General features: G+C 33.3%; 3 protein-coding genes across 5 annotated transcripts; 2 read left to right on the top strand and 1 right to left on the bottom strand.

The window, feature by feature from the left end:
* Window positions 1–3,866: 3,866 nt before the first annotated feature.
* Window positions 3,867–5,246, top strand: LOC115998449 (probable inactive dual specificity protein phosphatase-like At4g18593). Its single transcript, XM_031238033.1, has 3 exons — window positions 3,867–3,964; window positions 4,559–4,810; window positions 4,907–5,246. The coding sequence occupies exons 2-3, from the start codon at window positions 4,585–4,587 to the stop codon at window positions 5,059–5,061; spliced, it is 381 nt and encodes a 126-aa protein (XP_031093893.1). The 5' UTR covers window positions 3,867–3,964; window positions 4,559–4,584; the 3' UTR covers window positions 5,062–5,246.
* A 550-nt stretch (window positions 5,247–5,796) lies between these two features.
* Window positions 5,797–10,112, bottom strand: LOC116015898 (putative lipase YOR059C). 3 transcript variants are annotated; one of them, XM_031256129.1, is made up of 12 exons: window positions 9,853–10,112; window positions 9,600–9,697; window positions 8,385–8,529; window positions 8,077–8,144; window positions 7,924–7,994; window positions 7,416–7,658; window positions 6,978–7,141; window positions 6,829–6,884; window positions 6,685–6,737; window positions 6,321–6,489; window positions 6,143–6,240; window positions 5,797–6,056 (listed from the first exon to the last, which is right to left on the bottom strand). In XM_031256129.1, the coding sequence occupies exons 3-12, from the start codon at window positions 8,525–8,527 to the stop codon at window positions 5,949–5,951; spliced, it is 1,173 nt and encodes a 390-aa protein (XP_031111989.1). In that variant the 5' UTR covers window positions 8,528–8,529; window positions 9,600–9,697; window positions 9,853–10,112; the 3' UTR covers window positions 5,797–5,948. The 3 variants fall into 3 exon arrangements, with proteins under 3 accessions (XP_031111989.1, XP_031112028.1, XP_031111946.1); XM_031256168.1 differs by having other exon boundaries at window positions 9,600–9,640; XM_031256086.1 differs by lacking the exon at window positions 9,853–10,112 and having other exon boundaries at window positions 9,600–9,845.
* A 5,387-nt stretch (window positions 10,113–15,499) lies between these two features.
* On the top strand, window positions 15,500–18,368 carry LOC116030209 (14-3-3-like protein D). The gene is made up of 7 exons (XM_031272388.1): window positions 15,500–15,701; window positions 16,278–16,584; window positions 16,704–16,791; window positions 17,169–17,278; window positions 17,376–17,524; window positions 17,821–17,876; window positions 17,987–18,368. The coding sequence occupies exons 1-7, from the start codon at window positions 15,626–15,628 to the stop codon at window positions 17,987–17,989; spliced, it is 789 nt and encodes a 262-aa protein (XP_031128248.1). The 5' UTR covers window positions 15,500–15,625; the 3' UTR covers window positions 17,990–18,368.
* The last annotated feature ends 7,844 nt before the right edge of the window (window positions 18,369–26,212 follow it).

Below are 26,212 nucleotides of genomic sequence, written 5' to 3'. Positions count from 1 at the left end.
CCCCCCCCCCCCCCCCCCCCCCAGGATTTTAATTTTGTGGATTTTAGGAAGAAAAGAAGATAACTCCGAGACAAAATTACCCTTCCATTTTTTTTAACCTAAAATTGATGCTTGACCTTCCCTTCTAGATTATAGCATGGATTATTTTTTGACTAGTGTCACCAGAGAACGTCGTTCCTGAGTAATAATTGTTCTAGGCCAACTTTAATCAAGTATGTTTTCTCAAAATTCTCAAGTATTTAAATTTGATATGTGTATATAGCGTATTTGCCTAAATTTTGAACAACAAAATTTTCATTTTGTGTGTTGATGGTGTTGTGTTTTATAATGTTCATTTTGTTCGCCGATCTATGCAACAGTGAACGGCATGAGTTGTGTGTTTGCTAACTTTGTTTATAATAGCGAATGAATTTTTTTATTTCTATGCAATAGTGATTGAAAATTTGCATTGTTTATAATAATAATAATAATAATAATAATAATAATAATAATAATAATAATAATAATAATAATAATAATAATGGGCACTTTGGACTTTATACTACTTATTCCCTTTCAATTCCCATGTATTCCAAACATTGAAATTGAACTTCCCAGTAATTTTATTCCCCCAAACACTGAAATTTAAACTCTCACTTTATTCTCACATTATTCTTTTCCCATGGAATTACAATTCCTTTCCCATCTAATTCCTTACCTCCAACCAAACGCTTCGTTATTGTTTGTGTTGTACACTTTTAAAATTTTACTTTTGAGTTGCCCTCATAAAACCCTCCAACTATTCATGAAAGTGTAATTAACCCACAACTATTAAAAAAAAATCAATTGGACACTCAACTCAAAAAAAAAAAAAAATGGTGTAACTAAGCCTTTTTTTTACCTATCTTTTCATGTAAACAACAAATTAGGGCTGACTTGGATAGTTGGATGCCACATCATGCAACATTATTATTATTATTATTATTATTATTATTATTATTATTATTATTATTATTATTATTAAAATGACTTTTTAAAATAAAAAATGCCGCCATGAAAGCTATATACCGTCTTCTTTCAGACTTGGAAGAAATAATTCTTTAAAAAAAAAATAATTTGTAAACGTTGACATGGATGTCTATATATATAAAGTGTTATATATATTGATTGATACTTAGGTTGTGTTTGGTTCATGGGTTTACACACTAGGAATGAGAATCAAAATTATAGTTAGTGTTTGGTTGACAATTTTTTAAAACATAACTATGGATTTGGTTATCCCTTCAATTAAAAACTCATTCTCTAATTAGAAAATGTATCATTCCATCTTATTGGTAATATATGATTTTTTAAGTTTGGATTAATGTTTTTAGATTTTTGTTTTGATTTTTTTGTTCATATTGACGCTTTAGATGTCATTATATTAAGATCAATTGTCTTGATTTTTTATTTTTTGTATTTTTAAAACCTTTATTCTATTATATGGTCATACATAACCAAACATCAATATTAATAATCATTCTAATTCTGCCATACTACCAAACATGCAAAATACTTTCACCAAAGCCCATACCATTACCAAGTATACGATTCTCATTCCGATTTCGATTCCCACGTGCGAACCAAACACACCCTTATTTATAACACTTCTTAGAGGTTACCATCAAGATGCCAAGTTAACATTATTTTCTGTTTCAAGTTTAAGTGCTTAATTGAAGTTTTTTTTTTTTGTAGTTGAAGTGGTTAATTGCACTTTCATGAATAATTTGAGAGTCTATTTAACATTTATCCCTTATTTATATCTTTTACTCTAAAAGAAAAACAAATATTGCGATTAGACACCCTAATTGTAAATGTTCAGAATTAAAAATTTTAATTAAGTCTTAAATTGAAATAACTCTTTGATTTATGAAAAAATTCACATTGCGCTCTAGGTGTAATCTTAGTCAGCAAAGGCTACGTTGCCCTTAGGTAACAAAGTATCGAACTTAGAATATTGTAATTATTAAATCAACTGGCAAACAAATTCGGTTAGAGTTACTCCCTAAAATGCTAACTTTGATTATAATGTTATTGGGTCACACTTGTGTGAGACTGTCTCACGGATCCTTATTCGTGGGACGGGTCGGGTCGGGTCAATACACCATGCAAATGTCATACTTATATGCTCAAATATAACACTAATCAAGAATACATTTTTTGTTACTTATTAGAGAAAAAGTAATACATTTTTCATAATAAGTAATGTTGATAAGTGCCCCTTACTTATAAGGGCAAATATAATACTTTTGTAGAAAAATGTAATATTTTGAAATCGAAATGTAAAAGTATTGTATTTTTCCTTAAAAGTATTACATTTACCCTTATAAGTAACAAAAATTTTATTCCTGATTAGTATTACATTTGAGCATATATAAGTATGACATTTGCATATTGACCCAACCCGACCAGACCCGTCTCATGGTGAGACGGTCTCACACAAATTTTTTGCCAATGTTATTAGAGTCCCTAAAATGATGGAATAAATCTCAGGAATGTTTGGTTCAAATATCCGAATCAAATATGATACAATCAAGATATATAAACTTTAGTAAAAATAAAGAGTTCTCCAAAGCATGAAGAGTCATGTAGTCATGTTACCACTAGAGGTGACAATTCAGGTTCTCATTATATTGGGTAGACACTAAAAATGTTAAAGTTAAACACGATCATGATCTATTGATCTTAATTAATAGGTCAAGATTTTTACATGGGCATAAACACAATTTTTAAATGAGTTAATAAAGCATACATATTTAGTTAACAGATTTTAAGTAAACGTGATACAAACAAAACATGATTACTTGTTTAAATATGTTTACTTGTTAAAACACAAAAATTAATAGACTTTTATCAGCTCAACCCTTTAGGGCATGTTAAGGCTAACCGCAAATTATATTGTGGACTAGCAAATACCATGCACATTATGGAGCTCGATGCACATTATGGAGCTCAATCTAGATTATGTATTTACAATTAACATATTATGTATATTTACTTAACAGATTATGTACCTGTAAATAAATTAAAGATACATAATATGTTAACTGCAAGTTTGCCACATATACATAATTTGTTAACTACATGTATATAATCTCAATAATCTTGATAGGGCCTATAACGCGCATGGTGGATCATAATACACGATATAACGATTGAAAACTAAATACTAACCCATTATTTTCAATCGTTATATCATGGACCAGGTTCCACAGTGCACTGTGAACCCTGGTCCGAAACGACGTCGTTTCGATGTTAGTGGACGCGGACGCGAATGACTCTAGGGAATTTATTATCTATAATACACATAATCCTTATCTAGAATACACATACCGTTTGCCTAGAATACACAGAACGTTTGCCCAGAATACACAGAATATTGACACAAAATACACAGAACTCATCCTCCTAACATTCGAATGCACAAACACATCACAACCTGTGTTAATAACATGAATACACAGAATATTGACACAAAATACATAGAACTCATCCTCCTAAACATTCGAATGCACAAACAATCACAATATGTATTACTAACATGAATACACAGAACGGTTGTCTACAATACACAGAATGATTGCCTGAAATACACAGAACAATTACCTAAAATACACAAAACTCATCTCCTAACATTTTAGTACAGAGTGCACAATGCATTATACACCATGGTCCACGATATAAATTGCCCATTATTTTTATATCCGATTATGCATCGTGTTGAAAATTGGATCTATCACTTCAAAAGATGGGTTTGGGCCAATCAATTAATTATAGATCCAATTTCATCTATACGGCCCAATTGTTGAATCTTACTTATTCCAATAGTCCCGTCGGCATCCGTACATAAATGGCAGGAGGGTTTTGCCGAATTGCCAGAGCTGATTAACAGTTTGCTCCTACTACTTTGGACTTTGGATCTTCTCGCCGGCTCCAAGAATTGCCGGTATTTATCTTCCGTTTTCTAGTTTTTTTTTTTTTAAATGATTTTGCGAGTGAACACTGTAAACTGAATTGGACTTGCTGAAGAAAATCTGAAAACGCATGATTGAGCAATTAGTTTACTTTTTGAATTTTCGTGATAATTCGTCGTATTTGTAAGCTTCCTTGAATTTTAGTGTTCTGTGAGCTTGGGATTGGAAAGTAACCTAAAGTTTTAACTTTTTTTTTTTTTTTTTCATGAAATTTATGTTATATTATTCGTATCAATCTTTGAGGTGTGCCGCATTGGTTGGATTTTTTTTTTTTTTTATTTTTTTTTTTTGCAATCTGACATATAATGCATAAGGAAAATCCTATTGATATTAGTATTGTATGTTCTTTAATAAATGAAGTTGTTTTGGGTGGGGAGGGGGTTTGGAGTGTGAGTGACATCACATATGAAGCTTATTGCTTCAAATTTCATTTATTAGGCTCCGAAGATTTTAGATTTTGTTGATTGACCTATTGTCTCTGTTATTGCAGGCTTAATCTGTTAATCATACCCTAACATTCTTTATACTCCACTGACAATCACTCTTCTTTTGTATATATAAAACAGATTGCAAAACCCAAATTGCCACTGCAATGGAAGCCTCAAACACTTGTGATACAGGTTCTGATCTGAAACCCGAGGTCATATATCGCTGCAAGAAATGCCGGAGAATTGTTGCTTCAGCAGATCAAGTTGTGGCTCATCAGCGCGGAGGTGGACAAAAATGTTTTAAGTGGAAAAAGAGGAGTGATGGTGATGATGATGCTGAACCCGAATGCTCGTCTATTTTCGTGGAACCCATGAAGTGGATGCAAACATGTTAGTTAGTTGAAACCATAATAATCTTTCATTGAAACAGCACTTCTCGTGTTCTTCCTTTTGAATCTCATCCTCGTTTATTGTCTCATCTTGCAGTGGAAGAAGGTTGCGTGCAGGATAAGCTTCAGTGCGTGGGCTGCAAAGCGCGTCTGGGCTACTTCAACTGGGCAGGCATGCAATGCAACTGTGGAGCATGGGTTAACCCCGCCTTTCAGCTGCACAAAAGTCGCCTAGATGAATGCCGCCCTTGAGTAAACACGTTTTTATTGCATAAACCTAGAGTAATACATTGTAGTAGAGTAGTATGTAAATCAGTTTTGAAATTTTCATGTTTCTTAAAACTCTTGGAGTATCAATGATTCCCAATAGATCTCTGTCTAGTTGTAATACAAGATTCTGAGTATAAAATTTCCAGTCAGTTGTTCCATGTTGCCCATGATGTGTTTATCTCATTCACATCAAAGATCAATTGGTATTGCAATTTAACTCAAGAGTAGCACATTACTGACAAAAGAAAACTGTCATTGCAGGGAATTTCTTTTACATATAATATTCAACATTTGAGACTAATTCAGATTCAGCACAACCCGGCCCAAAACACAACACGGCACACACATATAAGATTATAAGTAGTGTTGTAAAAATTGGCCTAGGTGACTCTAGGCCAAGGGGATTTCACTCCTAGTCCCTAGGCGGCCCTTTTAGTCGGCTGGCCGACTAGGCACCCAAATCAGCCGAATCGGCGCCTAACTCGACCAAGTCATGAACCTCCAGGCTGGACCGTTATTGCGAAAGCAACGACGTGGAGTGTGGTTGTAGCAACTGGACGGCTATTATTATTATTATTAGACACTTCTCAGATGGCTGACTAGCGTCTTTTGCAACCTTGCATATAAGAGTTAATTTTTTAACGGGGTAGGGGAATGGAGTTTCAGTTAAGAGAAAGCCAAACTATGATTCCATACAAATGTAAATGCTCAATCAGATTTAGGATCAATAAGGAAGAAAGAATCAGATTTTGATAATTTTTGTAATCCATATCAGAATGTACAGTATACAGCCCTGTCCCTGTGTGTGTATATATATATATATATATATATATTCTTAATTCTTAAACACCTGTTTGCAATTACAAGTGCTACAAGGTAGCAGCAGCAACCAGTGTGTCGGATTCTTGTTGCTTTATGCTGTCGACGACATGAGCAATAACTCCAGCTCCAGCATTATGAAGCCGCTCGTTCTTCACCTATTTATATGCAAATCAGGAACCAACGTTTATAGTTTAACAAAAATGGCAACATCAAGGAATGAATACACTGGTTTAAATCATACATTGATATTGTTATGAGCAAAGAAGGGCAGGGGTGCAGACTCGAAGCTAACGTCAACTTTCTTCCACCCCAGTTGTTGCAAGCCGCGTATCATTTCCTCTGTTTCAATACCCAGATTTCGTCATCCTTGTTTCTCGAGGTACACAAGTATAGATTATATATATATATGCGCTACGTACCTTCCAGAATTTCATGATATTCTAATGTATTTTGTGTGCTGGGTTCGTTTTGAGCAGCCTCCTTCGCTTTGGTTGCTTCTGGAGGGAAACGAGGACCCTCCGATGAAATGGGGGGGCAATGTTCAACTTCTACGACATGCTTGTAACCGTCCAGAGATCGTGTAGATGGCTGCTAACGGGGTCCACATACAAAGAGTTATGAAAACGCAAGGTGATATATAATGCTCATCTCTGAAATGTGTCGGGGGATATCCATCATACACGAACACAATATTGCACCACGGGGGATAACTCCTTTCTACTTTTCAGATTATTAACTAAATGCTCGCATACATACTGAAGTGATATGTGAATTACCAATTACCTCAATGAGTTCCGTCTCCCTTCTTATAGAGGATGTGCGCCAACCGACCATATCTAGGTTAAGTCAAGAAATTCCACGTAGCTTAACATATTAGCCAAATTGTGATTACGAGTGCCGAATAAATTTTAAGGGGAAAGAGGATACGGTCATAACAGATGTTAGCATAAATCGTGCGGGATCTGAAAGCACCGAGTGCAGATCTGCAGGGACAGAACAGAAAACGTCACAGATGACAAATTTTAGTACATAATCAGAAGCAACAAGAATGATATGTTAAAAACGATTTTACTTACATAAACTTCCCATCTTCACAATCCGATGCCATTCTTAGCAGAAGAGGCGGTTTGTTAGGTTCTTCGTCTGTAAGGAAGAGCTGACTACCGGTGTGACCAGCGAAAATGGGAGCCATTGGTGCAGCAAGTTTTTCCAAGATGGAGACTCCAAAGAGAAACGGAAGCTGGATCATAAAGGAAAATCAACTGTCTGGATATCAGGATCAACTCCCTGTAAGCAATCCTACGGTCGCCATAATCTTAAAATATTTTTTTATTTAGTTTGATAAATGATAAGAATTGCATTGAAACAGAACTAGCCCAGAATTCAACCTCGAGACAAATTAAGTCTTTCCACAGAGGACTTTAAAACGGACAGAAGGACCAAAATACTTTTTCTAACATGGTTGCAGAACATGAAAAAATAAAATAATAATAATACGGCCAGGAAGAACACACCTGCTTTTTGCCTCTAACGCCAAGATGCGGGGTTGCCAATGTGATAAAATTGATCGGTTCCAGCTCAGCAATCAACCCGTTATTTGAAGAGCACAGTGGGTTTCTGTTTCCAGTAGACAAATCGCTAGATACGATCGGGGTATAAAGAGCAGCAACTCCATATCTCGCAATCAGTCCACCTAGAGAATGAGCTAGAAAAGATATCTTTTTTAGGCTCTTTCTCTCTTTCACGACTAGCATGATCTGTCCATGATAAAGCTCATTTCAATATAAAGATGATAAAATAATTTCACGCCTTAACAGCAAGTATTATATCTTAAAAATTGAAACCGCAGCTACCAAGCAAGTTCAGCCACAATGATTAAAGAACGAAGAATACACAATTTGCACAAATGGTTGCCCCATAAAAGTCTAAATTCCGAGTTTCATAACCTAAATTGCATCATGAATCTTATGTAACAATAACATCATAGCTCTCACATACGAAAGACCAATCCATTTTACATACTTCATCCGCTAGTCGTTTTCCAGCCTCATCAATCCCGGTAAATGTTTTGGTGTAGGCGTTAGAGGAGCTTGCTGTACATATAAATCAACTCAAATGTTAATCTAAAGTAAACTTGCACCTTTTACTCGATAAAAAAAATAATTTTTACAATACCATAGATCATAAAACTTCTTCCCAGCTGCCTCTTCAGCTCTGCTTGTACATAAGTCCAGTCACCCGGGCTGCATCACGTGGAGATCTCAGTGAAAACAGAAACAGAAAACACTGAAGTTTCTAGTAACTACCCCGAAACTATCAACGATAATAATACATCTAACAAAAATCATTTCATCATTATATTAGCTGTCCATAATTCCTTCTGGGTTCATGCCAAATATATGGAAAGCATAAACATTTATTACTGTTTTTGTTAAATCCTATCAAATAGAAAGTTAGGAATTTTTGGATCGAGACAAATTTACCTTCCCATGATGCCGTGAACAAGGACAAGAAGATGCTCAGGGTTATCTTCTTCATCAATGATGACACTCGGAGATGCAATGTCTCCTTGAGTTGTAGCCATAGAAAGAGCTCTTAGGCTTAAACTTTTCCAGAGATTATTCATATCTGCATTAATATAAAGTAAGACCTTCAATTCATGTGGAGCAAATAGCACATATGCGATACACTAATACAATAAAGCAATAAATGTTTTATCAAAAGAGAGATACAATGTATACTCCGAAATAATCACGTTAAAAGCTAAATTCTAACAAAATGGTGATTCATTGTATATCACGATATATTCATACAAAAAAAAAAAAAAAAAAACCTTTCATAACGGCTGCATATGACAATCATAGTTCTGAAAGAAAAGCACGAGTAAAAACCAAGCCACGGCCTTGATGATCAGAACCACTCCATCATAGAGCACCTAAATTCACCGATTTGAACACCACATCTAAACCAACTACGTGGTTTCAAATCATCAATTTTCTTTTAGTGTACATATATCAATCCACAGAGAACTAATTAGTAATTATCATCATGGAGTACAATATTTACTGCATCTAATCAAGTTAAGCTGCTGTTCTGCCCACTTCACCAACACTTGGGTAATTTATCTCTCCTTTCTTACCATCTAGGGTTTAAGCTTAAGATCGACCATAGCATTCAAAACACTTCCACTATACCATTCCGAAGCCGAATAGATTGTTTGTTAAAGTGCATCATTGCTTAGTATAGTGATAATCCCCAGAACATCAGACAAAACAGCCCGAGAATGTTCAATAGCCTCGTCTATTATCATTCATAAAGCAATAAAAAGAAAGCAAGAATCAACTGGACATTATCCAGCATAACAAATCTGGAATCATAAAGAAAAACAAAGCAACTTGAAGAACATGTCATACAAAGGGTACTTTGCATTTGACATAATAACTCATAATCTTGTCTTAAGGCCCACCTTTGTATTCTTACAGCCATTACAGAATTCAATCAACTAGAAAGGGAAAAATAAGAGATATTTGCAGACCAACAATTGACTAATAGATTCCTCTGCACTGGCAACCAAAAAGATTCATACTTGCAATCAAAATTCATAACCTAAGAGAGACAAGAATCCAAAATTGATGAATTAAACAAAACTTATAGCCTAAAAATATGTCAAAATAAAGAAAATAAAGCGAGAGATTTACCTGAAAGGCTGATGAATTTCCGATTAAACCCTGGGCGAAGACTGGAAGAAGAGGTTGAACAACAATAAGGCGAAGGGGAGCAAGAATTTGGGGACAGGCTAACACGACCATGAAACAATGGCGCCAATGACGCCATATATATACACACACATACAATATCTTTATTATATATTTATTATACTATAGGAAAAACCCACCAAAAAAATTAAAGTAAAAAAGCAATCTAGAGAGAGAAAATCACTTTAACAGATACCTTGCCGTTCAGACCTCCATTTCCATGCCTCTCTCTACATGTATATACACAGAGGTAGAACAAAACTATTTTTGGGTCGATGTATTAATTGAGATTTGTATTTTTCTGAATATAGAAAATTGTTTTCCTAAATTTTTATGGAAATATAAAAAGAATCAGTTTTGTCTGTTTCCCGACATTCGTTGGAAGATAAAATGTGTACTCATCTTCAGTGGAGCTGGAAGTAGAAGACAAGAAAACGCGGCCACCTATTGTGTCTCGGACTGTTCGATTTTTTTAACGGAAAACACTGCACACCATTTTGATGTGGCGTGGAGTGATGGATCCAAATTTTGTATACATTGATGAGATCTGGTGCGGGTCTCCCTAGTGAAACATGCCGTGAGATCTGAGCTGTTGATCAAAGTTAAATCAATTTGAGTTGCTAATCAAATTTAGATCAACGGCTCAAATTAATAAAAAAAATGTGTCGTTGATTTCAATTGTTGTCGCACCAAAACTCGCCCTTGAGGAGATCAAATGAGAACATGATTCTCTTGTAAAAAGAGAGAACGGTAAAAAGTGAGAACCTTTGTCGAATATTTTAGTGAAAAAGCATTAGGTCAATTTTATAATTATTACAGTTTTTTAAGAACATGGTTCATTTTATATATAGTTATTACAAACTTAAAAGTTTAATAATTGTAAGATTATAGTCTTTGATTTCTCAAGATGGAGGGTATGGATGCGTTCATACTTTTTTTATTAGGGAATATGTTTTCACCTGAACCCTCCTGTATATATATAGACCATTGTTCAAGTGCGTCCACCATTTTTCATAAATTATTATAGACAGATCTAGGCTATTGAATATTTGAAATCAATGGTTTATAATTCAAACATTATTTTATTTCGTTATTTAAATTTATTTTTATTTTAAATCTAAATTTGAAATTATAATTATAAAGTTGAAATTATTAATTATAGAAAAATGAATAAAATAGTAGATGATATAGGGCCTACAAAAAGGGGATGAAAATGGAAAAAAGATTGGAGAGAAAATAAAAGAATAGATTATATGGTGATGTTAAGGAGATAAGGGGAGAAGGGTTGGTGATGCCCTTACGCTAACCTTGTCCCTACAAATCTTTCAATTTACAAAAGATGGGTCTCACCTCCACATCACCCAATTTGCAAATCATTTACTATTCACATTACATCCCTGCAAATCTAATATATTTTAAAAAGTGGACCCAACATCACATCACATCACTTTAAAGCATTAATAAATAAATAAAATAAAATAAAATACATAAAAAAAAAACACAAAAGCTGCGGCAGCTTTTGTCAGGATTTGCAAATTTGCAACAAATATAAATTTACAAATCTTGTACAGTAAAAAGATAATAATAATATGCTAGGGAGACAGGTTCTTTGTCTGATTGCGTTAGTTGGTTTTCCTTTCCGCCTGTGTTTACTTTGCATGCTTTGCATGGAGATAATGAGAATTAATCTTTGCGTTGTTGTCAAAAAAAAAAATAATAATAATAAATGATGTGGCATTTGCCACATCATATTGCCAATCCTATATTTGCAGGGATTTGGGCAACTTTAGAGCATCTCCATCTGTGGAGAATGGAGAACCAGCTTGGGTAGCGTGAGTGGCCCAACACTTTTGTCCCTTAACAGAGGTCGGGAGTTTAAACCCCTTCTTGTATGGAAAAACCAATTTGGCCAGCACCTTGTCCCTTAATTGGGCCGACCCGAGGCGTTGGGTGCGTCAGAGTGGCCGCCAGCTGACTTCAGATCATCTTTTTAATTTTATTTTTTTTGGTTTGTCATCAGACTTTATTTTTTTTTTCATTTTTTCTTTTTATTCATACTTTATTTTTTTTTCATTTTTTCTTTTTATTCATACTTTATTTTTTTTTTCATTTTTTCTTTTTATTCTTCCCACTTTCTCTTTCCTAATCACACTTACAAAAACCCCTTAAAAACCGCGAAAAAAACTCCACTGATAAGATGCTCTAGAGCATCCATATCAGTTGCAGTTTTTAAGGAGTTTTGATATGACTGGGAGCCAGAAAAAAAAATAATATATAAATGGTCATTCACGCTCCTAGTGCATGCGTCCTTTGGGCGCACACCGTAAGCTTCAACACGCAAGGCTTCAGGCTTTCTTCGCATTTCTCTCTCTTCTTGGGGCCCCTCAAATAACCCATTGGGCCCACAAATAATCCATCTTCCTGCAAATTAAATTTCATCTCTCACCTCCCTATCATCTTAATAACTCCACATTATAAAGAGATGGTGATGCTCTTAGAACCACTCAAATTGGAATTTTTTTTCACAGTTTTCTAAGAACTCTTGTTGCTTTGGAATAAAGATAGGGGAATCGGACTTGAGGTGTGGGTTTTCGTCAGGAAGGAAGGAAAAAGAGTCGCATTTGACTTACTTGCGTGTGCGTGCCTTTCATGCACTCATTGAGCGTATTAAAATAGGTTCACTTAGTCTTTTTTTTTTTAATGCATTTTCCTTGTGACGACTTAATTGGTAAGGGCCCTAACACACTTCTTAAAGTCATAAACTCATAGGCTCAACCTCAAACTATGGAGCTAGGGACCCGAAAAACTATATCCACTCTCAAGATATTATTGTATTAAAAAAATCCATGGTTATTTATGAAGAAATATGTGTGAGTAATGATTATAGTTTTGAATAAATAGCTTATAGTGTTTTTTTTTTTTTGGTAAATCCACGAGCTTAAAGTGTTATAATATCCAAAAACTCATCAATTCACTTGTACAATTTTTTTTTGAGTACTATTAACTCGATTACATTATACTGAACTTAATATCATTAAGTCTTTCAATTGTTTGCTCTTTGTTTCTCCATTCACTAAATTTCATTAATTGTTTTCATGTTAATTAACATTAATACTAGTATTGGTGCTTTCATTGAGTTCAAGTAGTCTCATAGGAAGAAGTAGAATGAAAACCCGAATTTTGAGTATTTTTGCCAACCTCATTTTCGTAAGATTAATGGCGTAGTCATTGAGAGTCTGAAGAAGGTGCAACAGTGCGGTCTAAGTTCAAAAGAGATCACTTAGTGTACGTTTATGTAATGGGTACTATGGTTTTGAATTCAAACTTGGCCTCTAGTGTTGCGTTGCTCGCTTGATTTTGACACGACATGCGAGCTTGGACTTGGCGTTATGAGCTGTGGCATGTACGAGTATTCCGGCCAAGTAGGGATGAGATGAAGGAAGGGGAATAGAAAAAAAAAAAAGAAATATAAAAAAGAAAAGTTAGTTAGAGTGGCTGTTGATGGGTGATCACTTTGATGTACCTGCCGCTGGGTGCCTAGGTGCCACACTCAGCTTGCTTGATTTTTATTTTTTTTTTCTAAATTTGAACGGGACTCATAAAAAACTCTTAAATTACTGTAATATATCATCTTCCTACCCATTTTCCCCTTCACCTCACCCAAAAATTCCCAAAAAACTCTTTAAAAAGTCCGATCGAAGATGTCAAATAAAAAATTGGACTTACATGCAACATAGTTCGATCTACCACGCTTAGGTGGAGTTTGGAGTTGGCATAGAGTTTGGGTTTGAAGTTTGAACACAGTTCTTCATATTTGTTGCCATGTTTGCAAGAGCCGATGTTAGATGCCAAGCAAAACGTGCATATAATGTTATGACATCCTATAAATAATTGTTTAGTATTGTAATATCCAAGCACTCAATATAGGTGTTACCATTATTCTCTCTTCATTATTTCACACTAAATTAATTAATAATATTAAGTGTATATAAACTTTTATATACTTCTAATCTATCTAATATATAATATATAATAATAATAAATAAATAATAAAAGTAAATGAAGGTTATATCATTCATTTATGTTTGTTTTTTCATTCCTTTTTTTAATACATTATTATTATTATATTATGTTATAAAAGTTGTATTATACAATATTTTGGTCAAAAATACCTCTACCGTTATAACTCTCGTTATCTTTTTTTATTGTTGTTATTATGCATATGCATCCACCGTATATTTTCTTATCTTCTTAATGGTAATAATATATAGACATTATATATTAGAGTGCTATATAAGTTATTTCCTAAAATATAAATATATATAAATATCAAATTTATAAAAAATGGTTTACATTACTATTATTATACAATAATATACATATCTAAAATCTAAATAAATCTAAGATTATAATATAAAGTACTAAGGTTGACCTCAATCCAGAAATTCTACACACTTACTAGATGACTTGACACGCCACATAGATTCCTTCTTCTGTTTTTGTGTTTTTTTATTTGCCTACATATTTAGCAAACTTGCTAAACACTTCAAAGGTAATGGCAACCTTTGTACTTTATCCGGCAGAAAGGCAACAAAAGCTATCATAAATTATTATTTTTAATTTTTTAATTTTTTATTATTATATATATATAATATAAAATGAAAGTGAACTCTATTTTTTAAAGTAAGAGAAATTTTCAAGGTTGTAGAACAAATAGTAAAAAATTTGTAAATTTGATGATGTGAAAGTGTGATTAATTTAAAAAAGTGAGAGAAGCTTGATGGGTTAGGAACAGCCTAAGGTTGCCCACATCTCTACCAAACAGGACCATTAACAGTCAGTGTAGACACAGAAATTTTGATGGAATTAAATTGGTTATTAATATTGGACCGCATATTATTTGAACTTGTATATCAATTAATTAAATTAATTTGGGTTATGTAATTTGCCTAATTAATTTAATTATTTGATAAAGATTTAGTCAAATTATATATTATTATTTAAGATATTATAGTTGTGATAGGATCATGAACCTAGACATTATGGTGACTAAATACATTTTGGATAACTCTTTATATTATCTCAAATATTTATTTATTAATTTTGAGATAATATCAAAGAGTTCTAGATGGAATGGGAGTCTCACATTCTCACCCCTATAAATAGAGGCATTCATTTCATTCTCAATCATCACTTGAAGCTCCACAACATTTCTCTCTAGAGTAAAGATTTCAAGTCATAAAGAAGCCCTGCAGAAATATATTGAAGCTCATCAAGCTAAAGTGATTGAAGATCAACTATTCAAGTCAAGTCAAGTGGACTGAAGATCAAGTCAATTTGAGTCCGGAAGCCAAGCTCTGCAAAAGTGGAATGGATTGAAGAAATCAAGTCAAGCTAACTAGAGAAGATTGAAGATCAAATATCCAAGAAATCAAGCTAAAGTGATTGAAGATCAACTATTCAAGTCAAGTCAAGTGGACTGAAGATCAAGTCAATTTGAGTCCGGAAGCCCTTCAACGAAGATCAAGCAACAAAGCCCTTCATTGAAGCACAAAGCCGCATTCCGGAGGCCCTTCAGTCAAAATTTCAAGTCAAGTAAAGCAAGTGAAGAATCAAAGGATTTTCTACCCTTCAGTCAAAATTTCAAGTCAAGTAAAGCAAGTGAAGAATCAAAGGATTTTCTAGATAGAGATCTGTACCCGCGCACTTTGAAATTCAAATATATTTCTTTGTCCACTTTTTCTTGTTCACAGTCAGCACCACAGGTCTAATGGCGTCCAACTAAGCAAGAAGTGTACTACTGTACCAGCTAAATGACGGCAAAAAGTACAACTCATAAAGCGTTGTACATTTGGAACAATTTTTTTCTCCCATTTTCCCCACAAAATTAACCTAAAAATCTCCCAAAATCCAGAAACCCTAATTCTTCATTTTCAGATCAATCGTCGTCGTCAGCAGCAGCAGCTCCAATGGCTTCACCTTCCAAGGACCGTGAAACCTTCGTCTACGTCGCCAAGCTCGCCGAGCAAGCCGAACGATATGACGGTAAATCACAATACGAAAAAAAATTATAAAATTTGGAAATTTCTCTATCATTACTTTCCATTGACATTGTGCAAACCACAAGTTTAAAGTGTAACTATGGTGGATAGGGATTTTTTTTTTTTAAAGTTTGGGTGAAGATTAATTGATTGAATAGTTTAGAGAAATTCTTCTTTTTTCAAAGTTTAGTGTTGTATTGCTTTTCCTTTTAGTAGAATTGTGTTTCAATTTTAGAATTTCTTTCCATGGATTCAGGTTTTCCTTTTCATGGAGATCAGGGGGGGTATTTGGGGCAAAGATGTGAACTTTAAGAAGCGGATTTCTTCCTTCTTGGTCATATCTGTCAGAATGTGCATGAATGAATTTATTAATATCTTTACAAATGTTAAGATTGGAGTCATGATGATTATCTTTCATTTGGTTGCCTATCATGGTGTTCCAGAAGTGATGGGTAAATTTAAATGGAGTTGAAGTTCCTTCAGTTTCACAATTTGATTACTGTGGGTTGTGTTCAATATGCAAATGCTGTTTTGCTTAGATTGTCTTAATTGTCTGCTTGTTTGATTTAATTTTCTGTAGAAATGGTGGATTCCATGAATAAAGTAGCTAAGCTAGATGTGGAGCTGACTGTTGAGGAGCGGAATCTGCTCTCTGTTGGGTACAAGAATGTGATTGGAGCTCGAAGGGCTTCCTGGAGGATTCTTTCTTCCATTGAACAGAAGGAAGAAGCCAGAGGAAATGAACAAAATGTGAAGCGGATCAAAGATTATAGACAGAAGGTTGAGACCGAGTTGTCAAACATTTGTAGTGACATTATGTCTGTGCTAGATGGAAATTTGATTCCTTCTTGTACAACTGGTGAATCCACAGTGTTTTTCTACAAAATGTGAGCTCATTTACTGTATTTCATATTTTGATCATTCACATGTTGGTAGCTGCCTCTTTTTATTCATATGCATACATTGGTTTTATTTGAAAAGATTTGAATTTGTGGATTTCTTTTAGGAAAGGGGATTACTACAGGTACTTGGCCGAGTTTAAGGCGGCAGATGAAAGAAAAGAGGCTGCTGACCAATCACTCAAAGCATATCAGGCATGTGCTATTCTTTACCTGAATGAAAAAATTTAGATCAATTTATCAGTGCTATCTTGTTTATTTTCTGACATTTATTTGTTCCTTTTCTGCATAGCCTATGATTGGTAATGATTATCTTTCATATTGGCCATTGTTACGTGGTAGAACTAATTTGTGTGCTGCATAATCATGGTATTACTGAAGATGTATTCTGTTAGCAAACTAATTTAATGGTGATTTTATTCACAAGGTTGGCATATGGTTCATTCCATTCAGTGATAGTGTGGTCATTATGTATCAGTGGGCAGTGTATCTCAATGGCTTGAGATAATTATGAGTAATTGGGACTAGAGACTTTTTTATTAGATTTGACTTTTAACCGTAATAATTTGCAGGCAGCTACTACTAAAGCAGAGTCTGAACTGTCTCCTACACATCCAATAAGATTAGGCTTGGCTTTGAACTTCTCAGTCTTCTACTATGAAATTATGAATTCCTCTGAGAAGTAGGTTATTGTTTTTGTCTTCCATAGTCAAGTCTTTGTACTCTTCCCCCTTGTGCGGTTTTTTCTGAAACCCTTCTTGGTTTGACTTGCATAACAGGGCCTGTCACCTTGCAAAGCAGGCTTTTGATGAAGCCATCTCAGAGTTAGATAACTTGAATGAGGAGTCCTACAAGGATAGCACATTAATCATGCAACTCCTAAGGGACAACCTTACATTATGGACTTCTGACGCTCCAGAGGATGGAGGTAATAATGTTTCTCATGAACATGCTGCTAGCTTTGGATTTTACCTGGCCAGTTTGTTTATATTCGCTTTGTCTGTTTTGTTCATATGAATGGATATCTCCTTCAATATCATTCTTAAAAAAAATTGTGAAGTTAAAGAGAATGCTTTGTTCATACAAAATTCTTAAGGAGAGGACTTTTCTTGCTTGCTAATTTACTTGAGAAGGATCCCAAATTTGTCAAAAGCGAAAATGTTGCACTCCTTGGAAGTTCAATACTACTAGTGCGCATTACTGATTTATTCTGTTTTCCCTCAGAGGAAGGGCAGAAGGCAGATGGATCTGCAAAGCCCAGCATGGATGAAGACGCCGAGGTGTGTAATATCCTTTTCGAGCAATTACCATCTTGTGTTTTTCAATAGCTCTTTCAGATGCTTCGGTTTTAGTTCCCTCCCTTACGTGGTATTATAACTGTTTTTTGCAGTAAAGGAGGCTGTACCCGTCTTAAACTGCTAAACTCTAGCCATCACAACATTCTTTCCTTATCCTGGCTTATCGGGAGGAGGATTATCTAGCGTCAACATTAATGTCATCATCGTCGTTCCATTTCAATTGTAGTTTATGTAGTCGGGCATCGTGGTAGTTAGACACCTATGCCAATTAATTGAGAATTCCTTTCTTTCTTGTGTGTGCCATATCTGAACTGTTGACTGCAGATTATTACCCTGCTGTTGTTTCATCCTCTATATATCTTCTCTTTGTAATTACAACTCCTCTGGAGAGAATAAGTGAACCAAGAAAGCTTTAAAACAGAAGCATTGAACTTCTGTTTTTCCTTCTCAGTTGAGTATTAACTTTTTGGAAAATTTCTATTTTTTTGTCCCTAAGTTAGTGTAATTGTAGCATTCACCCTTGTTGGTTGTGCTGATTTATTGTCCCTGGTTGTGCTGATTTATTGTTCCTAAGCTATAACTGACGTTATAAATTTCCCTAAGCTATAACTTGCGTTATAAATTTTGTCCTTGTTATTGAATAAGTTTGTTCACTTCCTCAGCTGAGGCATGCTGCATATGAGTGCCAACTTTTGGTGCTGGTTTTTCCCACTTTCTGATCTAAAAAAAATGTAATGTGATAAGCTAGTTTACAATAGCGCTAATAAATACTCCGTATAAAAAATAATGATCGACATTTTATAGTCATATCATATTATACAAGATTTAGCACAAGTACCATTTAATATTGGATGGAGGAGTGACAAAGGCAAACAACGAAACTTCCTAACCTTAGGTTATTAGGGGTGGACTTGGTTCAGTTTAACCAAAGGTTCAAAACTAAACCATGCATTTTGCAAACCAATCTTAAATCGCAACCATACAGAAGGTTACAATTAATGTTCAAATTGTTATGGATGGTCTAAACTATAACAGGACGGTTTAGGTTAAGAATGGTCGTGATTTTAAAAAAAAAAATTGTTGACAAACTAGAATCATGAGTTGATTTTTTTATTTTTTATTTTTTGAAACAAGAACCATGAGTTGATAAAAATCCACTTCAGTACTTCAAAATTCACTTAGAACATTCCTATCAGTGTTTATTTCTCAAATATTGAAACAGTAATAAACTCATGGTGAAGTTCAATACTGATGTGGTGCTCCTGTTTTGGCGAAATTGTTTTCCTGCAACGAATCAGTTTATGTCAGACAAAAGAAAAAAAAAATGGGTCCACCTCCTTTTTGTCACTGTCCATCCTCTTTCTTCTTCTTCTTCTTCTTCTTCTTCTTCTTCTTCTTCTTCTTTTTTTTTTTTTTTTTTTTTTTTTTTTTTNTTTTTTTTTTTTTTTTTTTTTTTTTTTTTAATTTTCTATTTTTCTTTAATTTCATTCGTTTGTTTTTTATTGTTTTATTATTTTTGTTTCAATTTTTATAAAATACTAAATTAATATTTTTGAATTAACTTTTGAATGATTTAATTATAATTAAAATTTTAAAAAATTAAAAAAAGGCAACAACTAAAATTAATTTAAATGTTTGTTATTATCATTTTTATTAAATGTAGATACGTTTATTTTAATTAATTTTTATAATTATAAATTTATAATTCAAATAAATAAAGAAATAATTAAAATATAGGATAGAAAATGGTGGGTCCACAAAAAACTGAGAAAAAACTTTAAACTAATGTGGAGAAGAGTTTTTGTGATTGAGTGAGATAGTGGATGATGAGGTGGATGTTGGTATTGGGGAAAAAATCCCAACTGATAAGGATGCTCTTAATAAAACTAAGTGCAAGCCCTTCTTTTTAAATAAATAAATTGCAATACTTTAAAAATTAAAACTTAAATACAGAATTTAAAATTTTAAAATATGAAATTTAACATGTTTATTTAATTTATATTTCAATCTTTTATTTAAATTTAAAATTCAAATAATTAGTTATATTTAAAAGTTAAAGTAAAAAAAAAAAAATTGATTAACTGATAGTTTGAACCGAAACTGCTATTTCATGAATGGCCTAGAGTCATATAGTAACAATTATATTTATGTTATGATTCTTGCCAATAATGAGCCTTGGACCATAAGTTTCAAACAGTGAACAGAATCGAACCGAACCACATCTACCTCTATAGATTATTGATTTTTGTATACAACAACCAATATATAAGAACCTAGACATAGCAACCTCTATGGCATTCAAGAGCAACAAGGGTGCACAACATTAGGAGGGGACTCAAAAACTTACAAACCAAGCTGCCTTGAATCTAAAGATGTTGTCATCTAATCAGCGCATATATTATGTCATCGGTTTAACTTGCATAAATAATTCCTTGTGAATCTTTTTAGTCTATGATTATGATTATTATTGTTGTTGTTATTATTATTATTTTGGTAAATTATGGTTCTTAGTTGTAATTAATAATATTTATCATTGATCATATGCATTCATGAATACATTAGTTAATTGTGGTGATGAGAGTTAGAGAGAGAGAGAGAGAATCATTTCACTAGTTGCATATATATCAAGAAGGGAATATGCAAATGATGAGGGTGGTGGAATGTCAAGAGTGAATATAGGTGCAAGTGTGTAACAAAGATTCCAAAATGTTTATAGGCTTATTGGTATCCGAATTTAGTACTTTTGTCCATTAATCAATTCAAGGTCGTCGTACCTCTCATGTCGGCACCATCAACTAACATTTCCAAGTAGACATGCTTCCCGGCCTTTTGTTTCATAATCACAAAACTGATACTACATAATATTAAATATTATTAATAAGTAACTCATAAATTAATCGATCATATCATTAATCAATAAAGATTTCATATAATAATCAAATATAATACGGAGTAACAATACCATTGCTGTAAAATTCTCTATTTTCAACTACCTTTTCTTGCTATCTCAAAAAGTGAAAAAATTAAGATATTTTTTTTAAAAAAAAATTTAACCACTAATTTTCCACATCTCTCAAGTGGTTAGAATTGGTGGAAGAGACCTTTTTTTTATAGGAAGCTTTCCAACTAGTAATTTTGAATGGTAAAAAAATATGAGATTTTCAGCTGGGGATGACAATTTCAATTCGGCCCGCGGATATCCACCCAATATTAGAATTATTAATTTGATCAGAAAAAGAATATAAAAAGAGAGGAATGCATGGCTGCCCATTTAATAAACATTTGGTCCTACAACCCACAATTGGTGATTAGATACAGCAGTAAAGCTGAAACTAACCCACCCCCCAAACATTTCAATTCAATTCGATGCTCTTCAAATTTTAAGTGTCTCATCTTACAAAACACTATAAACCTCATCCTGCCTGCCCCAAACCAAGTTTATATTTTCTTTTCTTATTCACTATTCTTATCATCATTGCACATTACCTAACAGGATAACCCCATGTTAACAAATAAAAATACACACACATATATATAGTAATCTAATCATAGTCAAGTGATTAAAGCACTTATGATATCATAATAGTTTTACAGAGATTTGGAAGGGCGAGTTTAGCATCATATCATCGAAACATGACCCTACTAGCTATACCGCCTAATCACCTATACCTTTTGGTGTAGTGGTAAACACTGATCCTGATAATTAGTAATTAGTATTAGAGCAGGACACGATTTTTGACTTAGTGTTAAGCGATATATTGAATAATATTATTAAACTTTCTATTGATACAAATATACAATATGTGTTGGTTGCCTCAGAGGAGTGTATTTAGTTGGATGGTTAATGTGGGGTACAAAAATTACCAAAATACTTAAAATGTAAGGTAATTAAAATTAACCATATAAAAATTTACTTCGGGCTCAATGATATAAATTATAGGGGTAGATACATAATACATTGAGATTGGTCCTGCACCAATAATGTAGGTACGGAAGCTGATGAGCTCTCTCTCTGGCAGATATATGGCATTTGGAACCCAAACTAGTTAGTCAAGATCATAGCTAGTAGGACGATCTTACAAGTACCTAGATTCCTGACCTCATGTTGATGTCGAGAGCTCGAGAGCTCGGGACACAGCTCAATCTGTTGATTAAATTTAAAGTCATGTTGTACGTTTCGCTAGTAGTTACAGATTTACAGTTGTAGGGTGTATTATTCGATTCTTATCAAAGGGAGGTAAATAATTGTTCGACTTTGATCGGTGGTACAGATATTTTGAAAACTTTATAAAAAATTGTTAAAACATATCTCGTAATTTATCTCTTCAACTAAAATTTCGGGGAAAAAAACAAGAACTATTAGGGTTGGAAGAATTCAATTCTTTGAGAGGATGGTCATGGTCTGCGCATATATGCAAATAATGCACATCTGGTTAGCTGGTGCCACACGCCCACACCCTTCCTTGTCGTTAGGGCAGCGATTTGATTCCTTTCCCATGGGGGAATGCATTATTTTGTTCCCTTTTCCCACCACACTTACCTTTTAATTTGTCAGACTCCTGCTAAAAATACAAATTCCCTTAGTAAATAGTTGTTAGCTGCTTGGATTTGAGAGTTTGACTAGTTGATAGCATTAACTGATTGTAGATAAATGTTTAGTAAATTTGCTGTTACATACAAAATGACTTTCTCAAACAGATGTTCGAAAAAACTGTTTTGAACAACTTTTTGAATTTTAGTAGTTTGGAGCAATAAGTTGTTACAAAGAGTTAATTAATCAAACACTCATATGGGTTGTTTAACCAAGTAAAATGGTTAATAGTGGTCAAACAAATCAAAATTGACTGATAGACTAACTATTTTACTGAAAAAAGGCTATAGTGCATTTATTAACTTAAGTACGGAGTAATTTTTATGTTTTGTTTAAAAATAGTTGAAAGAAACTCCTATCATCATCTTACTACATACATTTTTATAAGTATGTTTACATATCCATTTAGAATAATCTGATCGATTTAACATAAGATTGAGACCAGACAGATCTGGAAACATGAACGTACAAGAATTATCATACGGAGAATTATTAATTAGTGTGGACATGAACCTCATCAGCTCCATATGTTTTAATGCTTTAATTTTGCATGTTTCGGAATCTTTTTTCATTATTGGTCATTCATTTTTGGCCTCTAACTTAGCCTATATATATGCTGTAGAGGGATCCAGATGAGATGTAAATGTTAACATCTCAGGTTCAATCACTTGTCTTCACCTTAACATACCAGTTAATGTTATCACTTCATCCATCACTTCAACCCATTTGACAAGAAATCACTTGGAATTTTGCTACATAGCTCCATCTTTTAAATTTAATTTACCTTCTAGTATTTACTTCCAAATATATGTATAGTGTGTGATTAGTTTATCCGAGAACCCTCACTTGTTATTAGTACTTAAAATGGTTTCCATCCCCACTCATGTGAATGTAGCAAACCATTTGACCAATCCCCTACCACTTAGTGTGTTGACCGTTGGGACGAACGATTAGTTTTCTGGCTATCAGCTGAAGGGGTACCTTTGAGCAACAAAAAAGAAAAACCTAAAATGGTACAAATTCATACCGCTTCTTTATTAGGATTCGAACCAGCACACTACGTATATATGCTAGCAAAACAAGATAAGCTATTAACCTTACCTTGAATTAGTTTGTTGGGTGTTGGCTTAAAAGGCCAAGTCTAATATCGTCCTACCATAAAAGCGTCAGACTGGTAAGCAAGTATAAGGAAATAAAATTGTACATTTGTTATTAGCTATGAATTTTAAAAGATAAATTTATGATATTTATGTTAGAAATTTTAGATTTTTCACAATTAAGCCACCTTTGAATATAATTTGGGAGCTCTTTCTATTATATTCCTGATGTAGTTTGGTACGGAAGCTAAGGGTTAGTGCAAAACTGTATATATACTATCATTATTAACAATGGGGTGGAAAGACAAGCTGTGAGGAGACAAGATCTAGTGACTAGATTTTGGCAACATTTTTTGTGCAAACTCCTTTCAATCACAGCCAGTTACTTTAAGTTTAAAGTTTCTTGTCACCCTTTCTCAATTGAATTCGTCGCACAAGGTATACTTAACCTAATACAATTTTTATCTGATGTAGTTTGCATACTATTACACAAAAGAGAAAATTATATAATACAATGAGTGCACGTTCTCGAATAATGACTGTAAGTTCCTGGTTACTTTTGTTTTTTTTAAAGAGAGAAAATGAGTGTGGTACAACTATATACATAAAACATTAATGTATGATTATCATCAATAGCTTCTTGATATTTGAAAATGAAATCTGTTGGCATATAAAGATTGTCCCAAACCTGGGAAAGCAGCATCATGAAAATGCATTACTATAGACATTTCCTGATTATTGGACCCATCTCACTGTGAGAATTTCCATCAATTTTTTGGAAAAAAAATGCTCCAGGGTGGTTCCCTCTTGTCTTTAATTTGCTGAGTCAGTGCCACTGTTTTTTGTTTGTTTCTTTAATTTTTTTTTATTTAAATTTAATTGGATGATCTTTTCTTAAATGCAATGTACTGGCATGCTAATGTAATTGATGCTTGATATAAAGAGAAGATTTTGTTCCGGTCTCTTTAATTTCTCCTATATGTATATATAATCAGGTGAGAACAAGACCTTAATTAGATAAAAAGTGTGAATTGTAGTAACGCAAATCGTCGATCTAGAATAATTAACGACTCTAAAGCAAAGGAAAATGCAATAGTAATTTAGTAAATATATATATTACAAACTTTTAAGTGTTAAAAGTACTATTTATTACAATCAACTTGTAACTTACTTGGATACCCATTGTTAAGATTAAACGCTTTCACTACAGCAAAAGTTATAGCTAGTAGTGGATGAACAACTTTATTTCACTACAAAAAAATACACATAGACAACAATTAAAAACCATTATTGTCTTTTAGGTAAAAAAAAAAAATATGTTGTTAAAGCCGATATTGTTGTAAGTCTCGCTCAAAGACAGATTTTTAAGCATTGTCTTATATATCAAACACAATAGTTAAAAACTGTTGTATGTATATAAATTGTTGTTGAAGTTGGTGTTGTTGTAAGTCTCGCTCAAAAACAACCGTTGTCTTAATCTATTGATGTTGTTTTAGATCCTGTTCAAAGACAAGGGTTTAAAACCATTGTCTTATATATCAAAGGTTGTCTTTCGATTGTCGTTGAAGCCGGTGTAACCGTTGTCTTTGTTCATAACGACAACCATTTTAAAATGTTGTCTTTAACGTTGATGAGGTGTTGTTAAAGATCTCAGCGTAAAGACAATGGTTTTTAAGTGTTGCCGACAATTTTTTCCATTGTCGTATATATGTTTCCTTTGTTAGTATTTATTATTGTGATAACAATTATAAACCGTCGTTATAATCAATAACAACAGATGTTGACAGTCCGTTGTCTTTAACATGTTTTCATTTGAAGCATAATATGCAACAATAACAGTTTATCCAAACACATAAATACAAAATTATTGTCGTAGAAGAGTTGTGTATTCAAAGTGCGCTTAAACAATATAACAATAATGACAACGGATAAACAAAATCATTGTCATTTGAAAAAATGCACAAAAATAATGGACTTTTAAAATTGTTATCGTAGAAGTGCTATATATGTATTTAAAGTGCGCTTAAAGACAACACATGAATGACTATAGATTAATAAAACCGTTTGTTAAGAAAAAACACACACACACAGACACAAAGCCAACGGATTTTTAAAATAGTTGTCGTAGAAGTGTTGTCTTTTTACAAAGTAGTCTGCAGCCAACACACTAAAATTCATGAAGGAACAAAGAAAAAGAAAAGGAGAATGAAACTTAATTATGTGACAAACAATAGAGAATTAACTGTGGAGTAACAAAATATAAGCCTATGCTGTTGATGATGATGATGATGTGCGTAGTTAAAAGAAACGTTTATAGATCTAGAATTTCTACTTTTAGGTGTGTGAAAATTTTGAAAATGAAAACAAAACCTATTTTTTGCAATAGTTGAAGAAATCACCAATCTCATAAAGGAGTAGGAAAAAGTAATAATAACTGCTATAAAAAGAGGGGGCAAAACTAAACCAAATACGAACCAAAATATGGTGGATTTGGTTACCATTCAATTATTCACTACTACCACAAATCACAACACCTTAGATTTAATTGATAATTTTCACAATAACAACCAATCAATCAAAAAATTATTCCGTCTCAATAAACAGATAGTTTATATGTGTGTGTCAATGAA

The sequence above is a fragment of the Ipomoea triloba genome, chromosome 1, assembly GCF_003576645.1.
Source record: "Ipomoea triloba cultivar NCNSP0323 chromosome 1, ASM357664v1".
NCBI classification, from domain to species: Eukaryota; Viridiplantae; Streptophyta; class Magnoliopsida; order Solanales; family Convolvulaceae; genus Ipomoea; species Ipomoea triloba.
The sequence above is the reverse complement of the archived record's forward strand: the minus strand, read 5'-3'. Positions and strand labels throughout refer to the sequence as shown.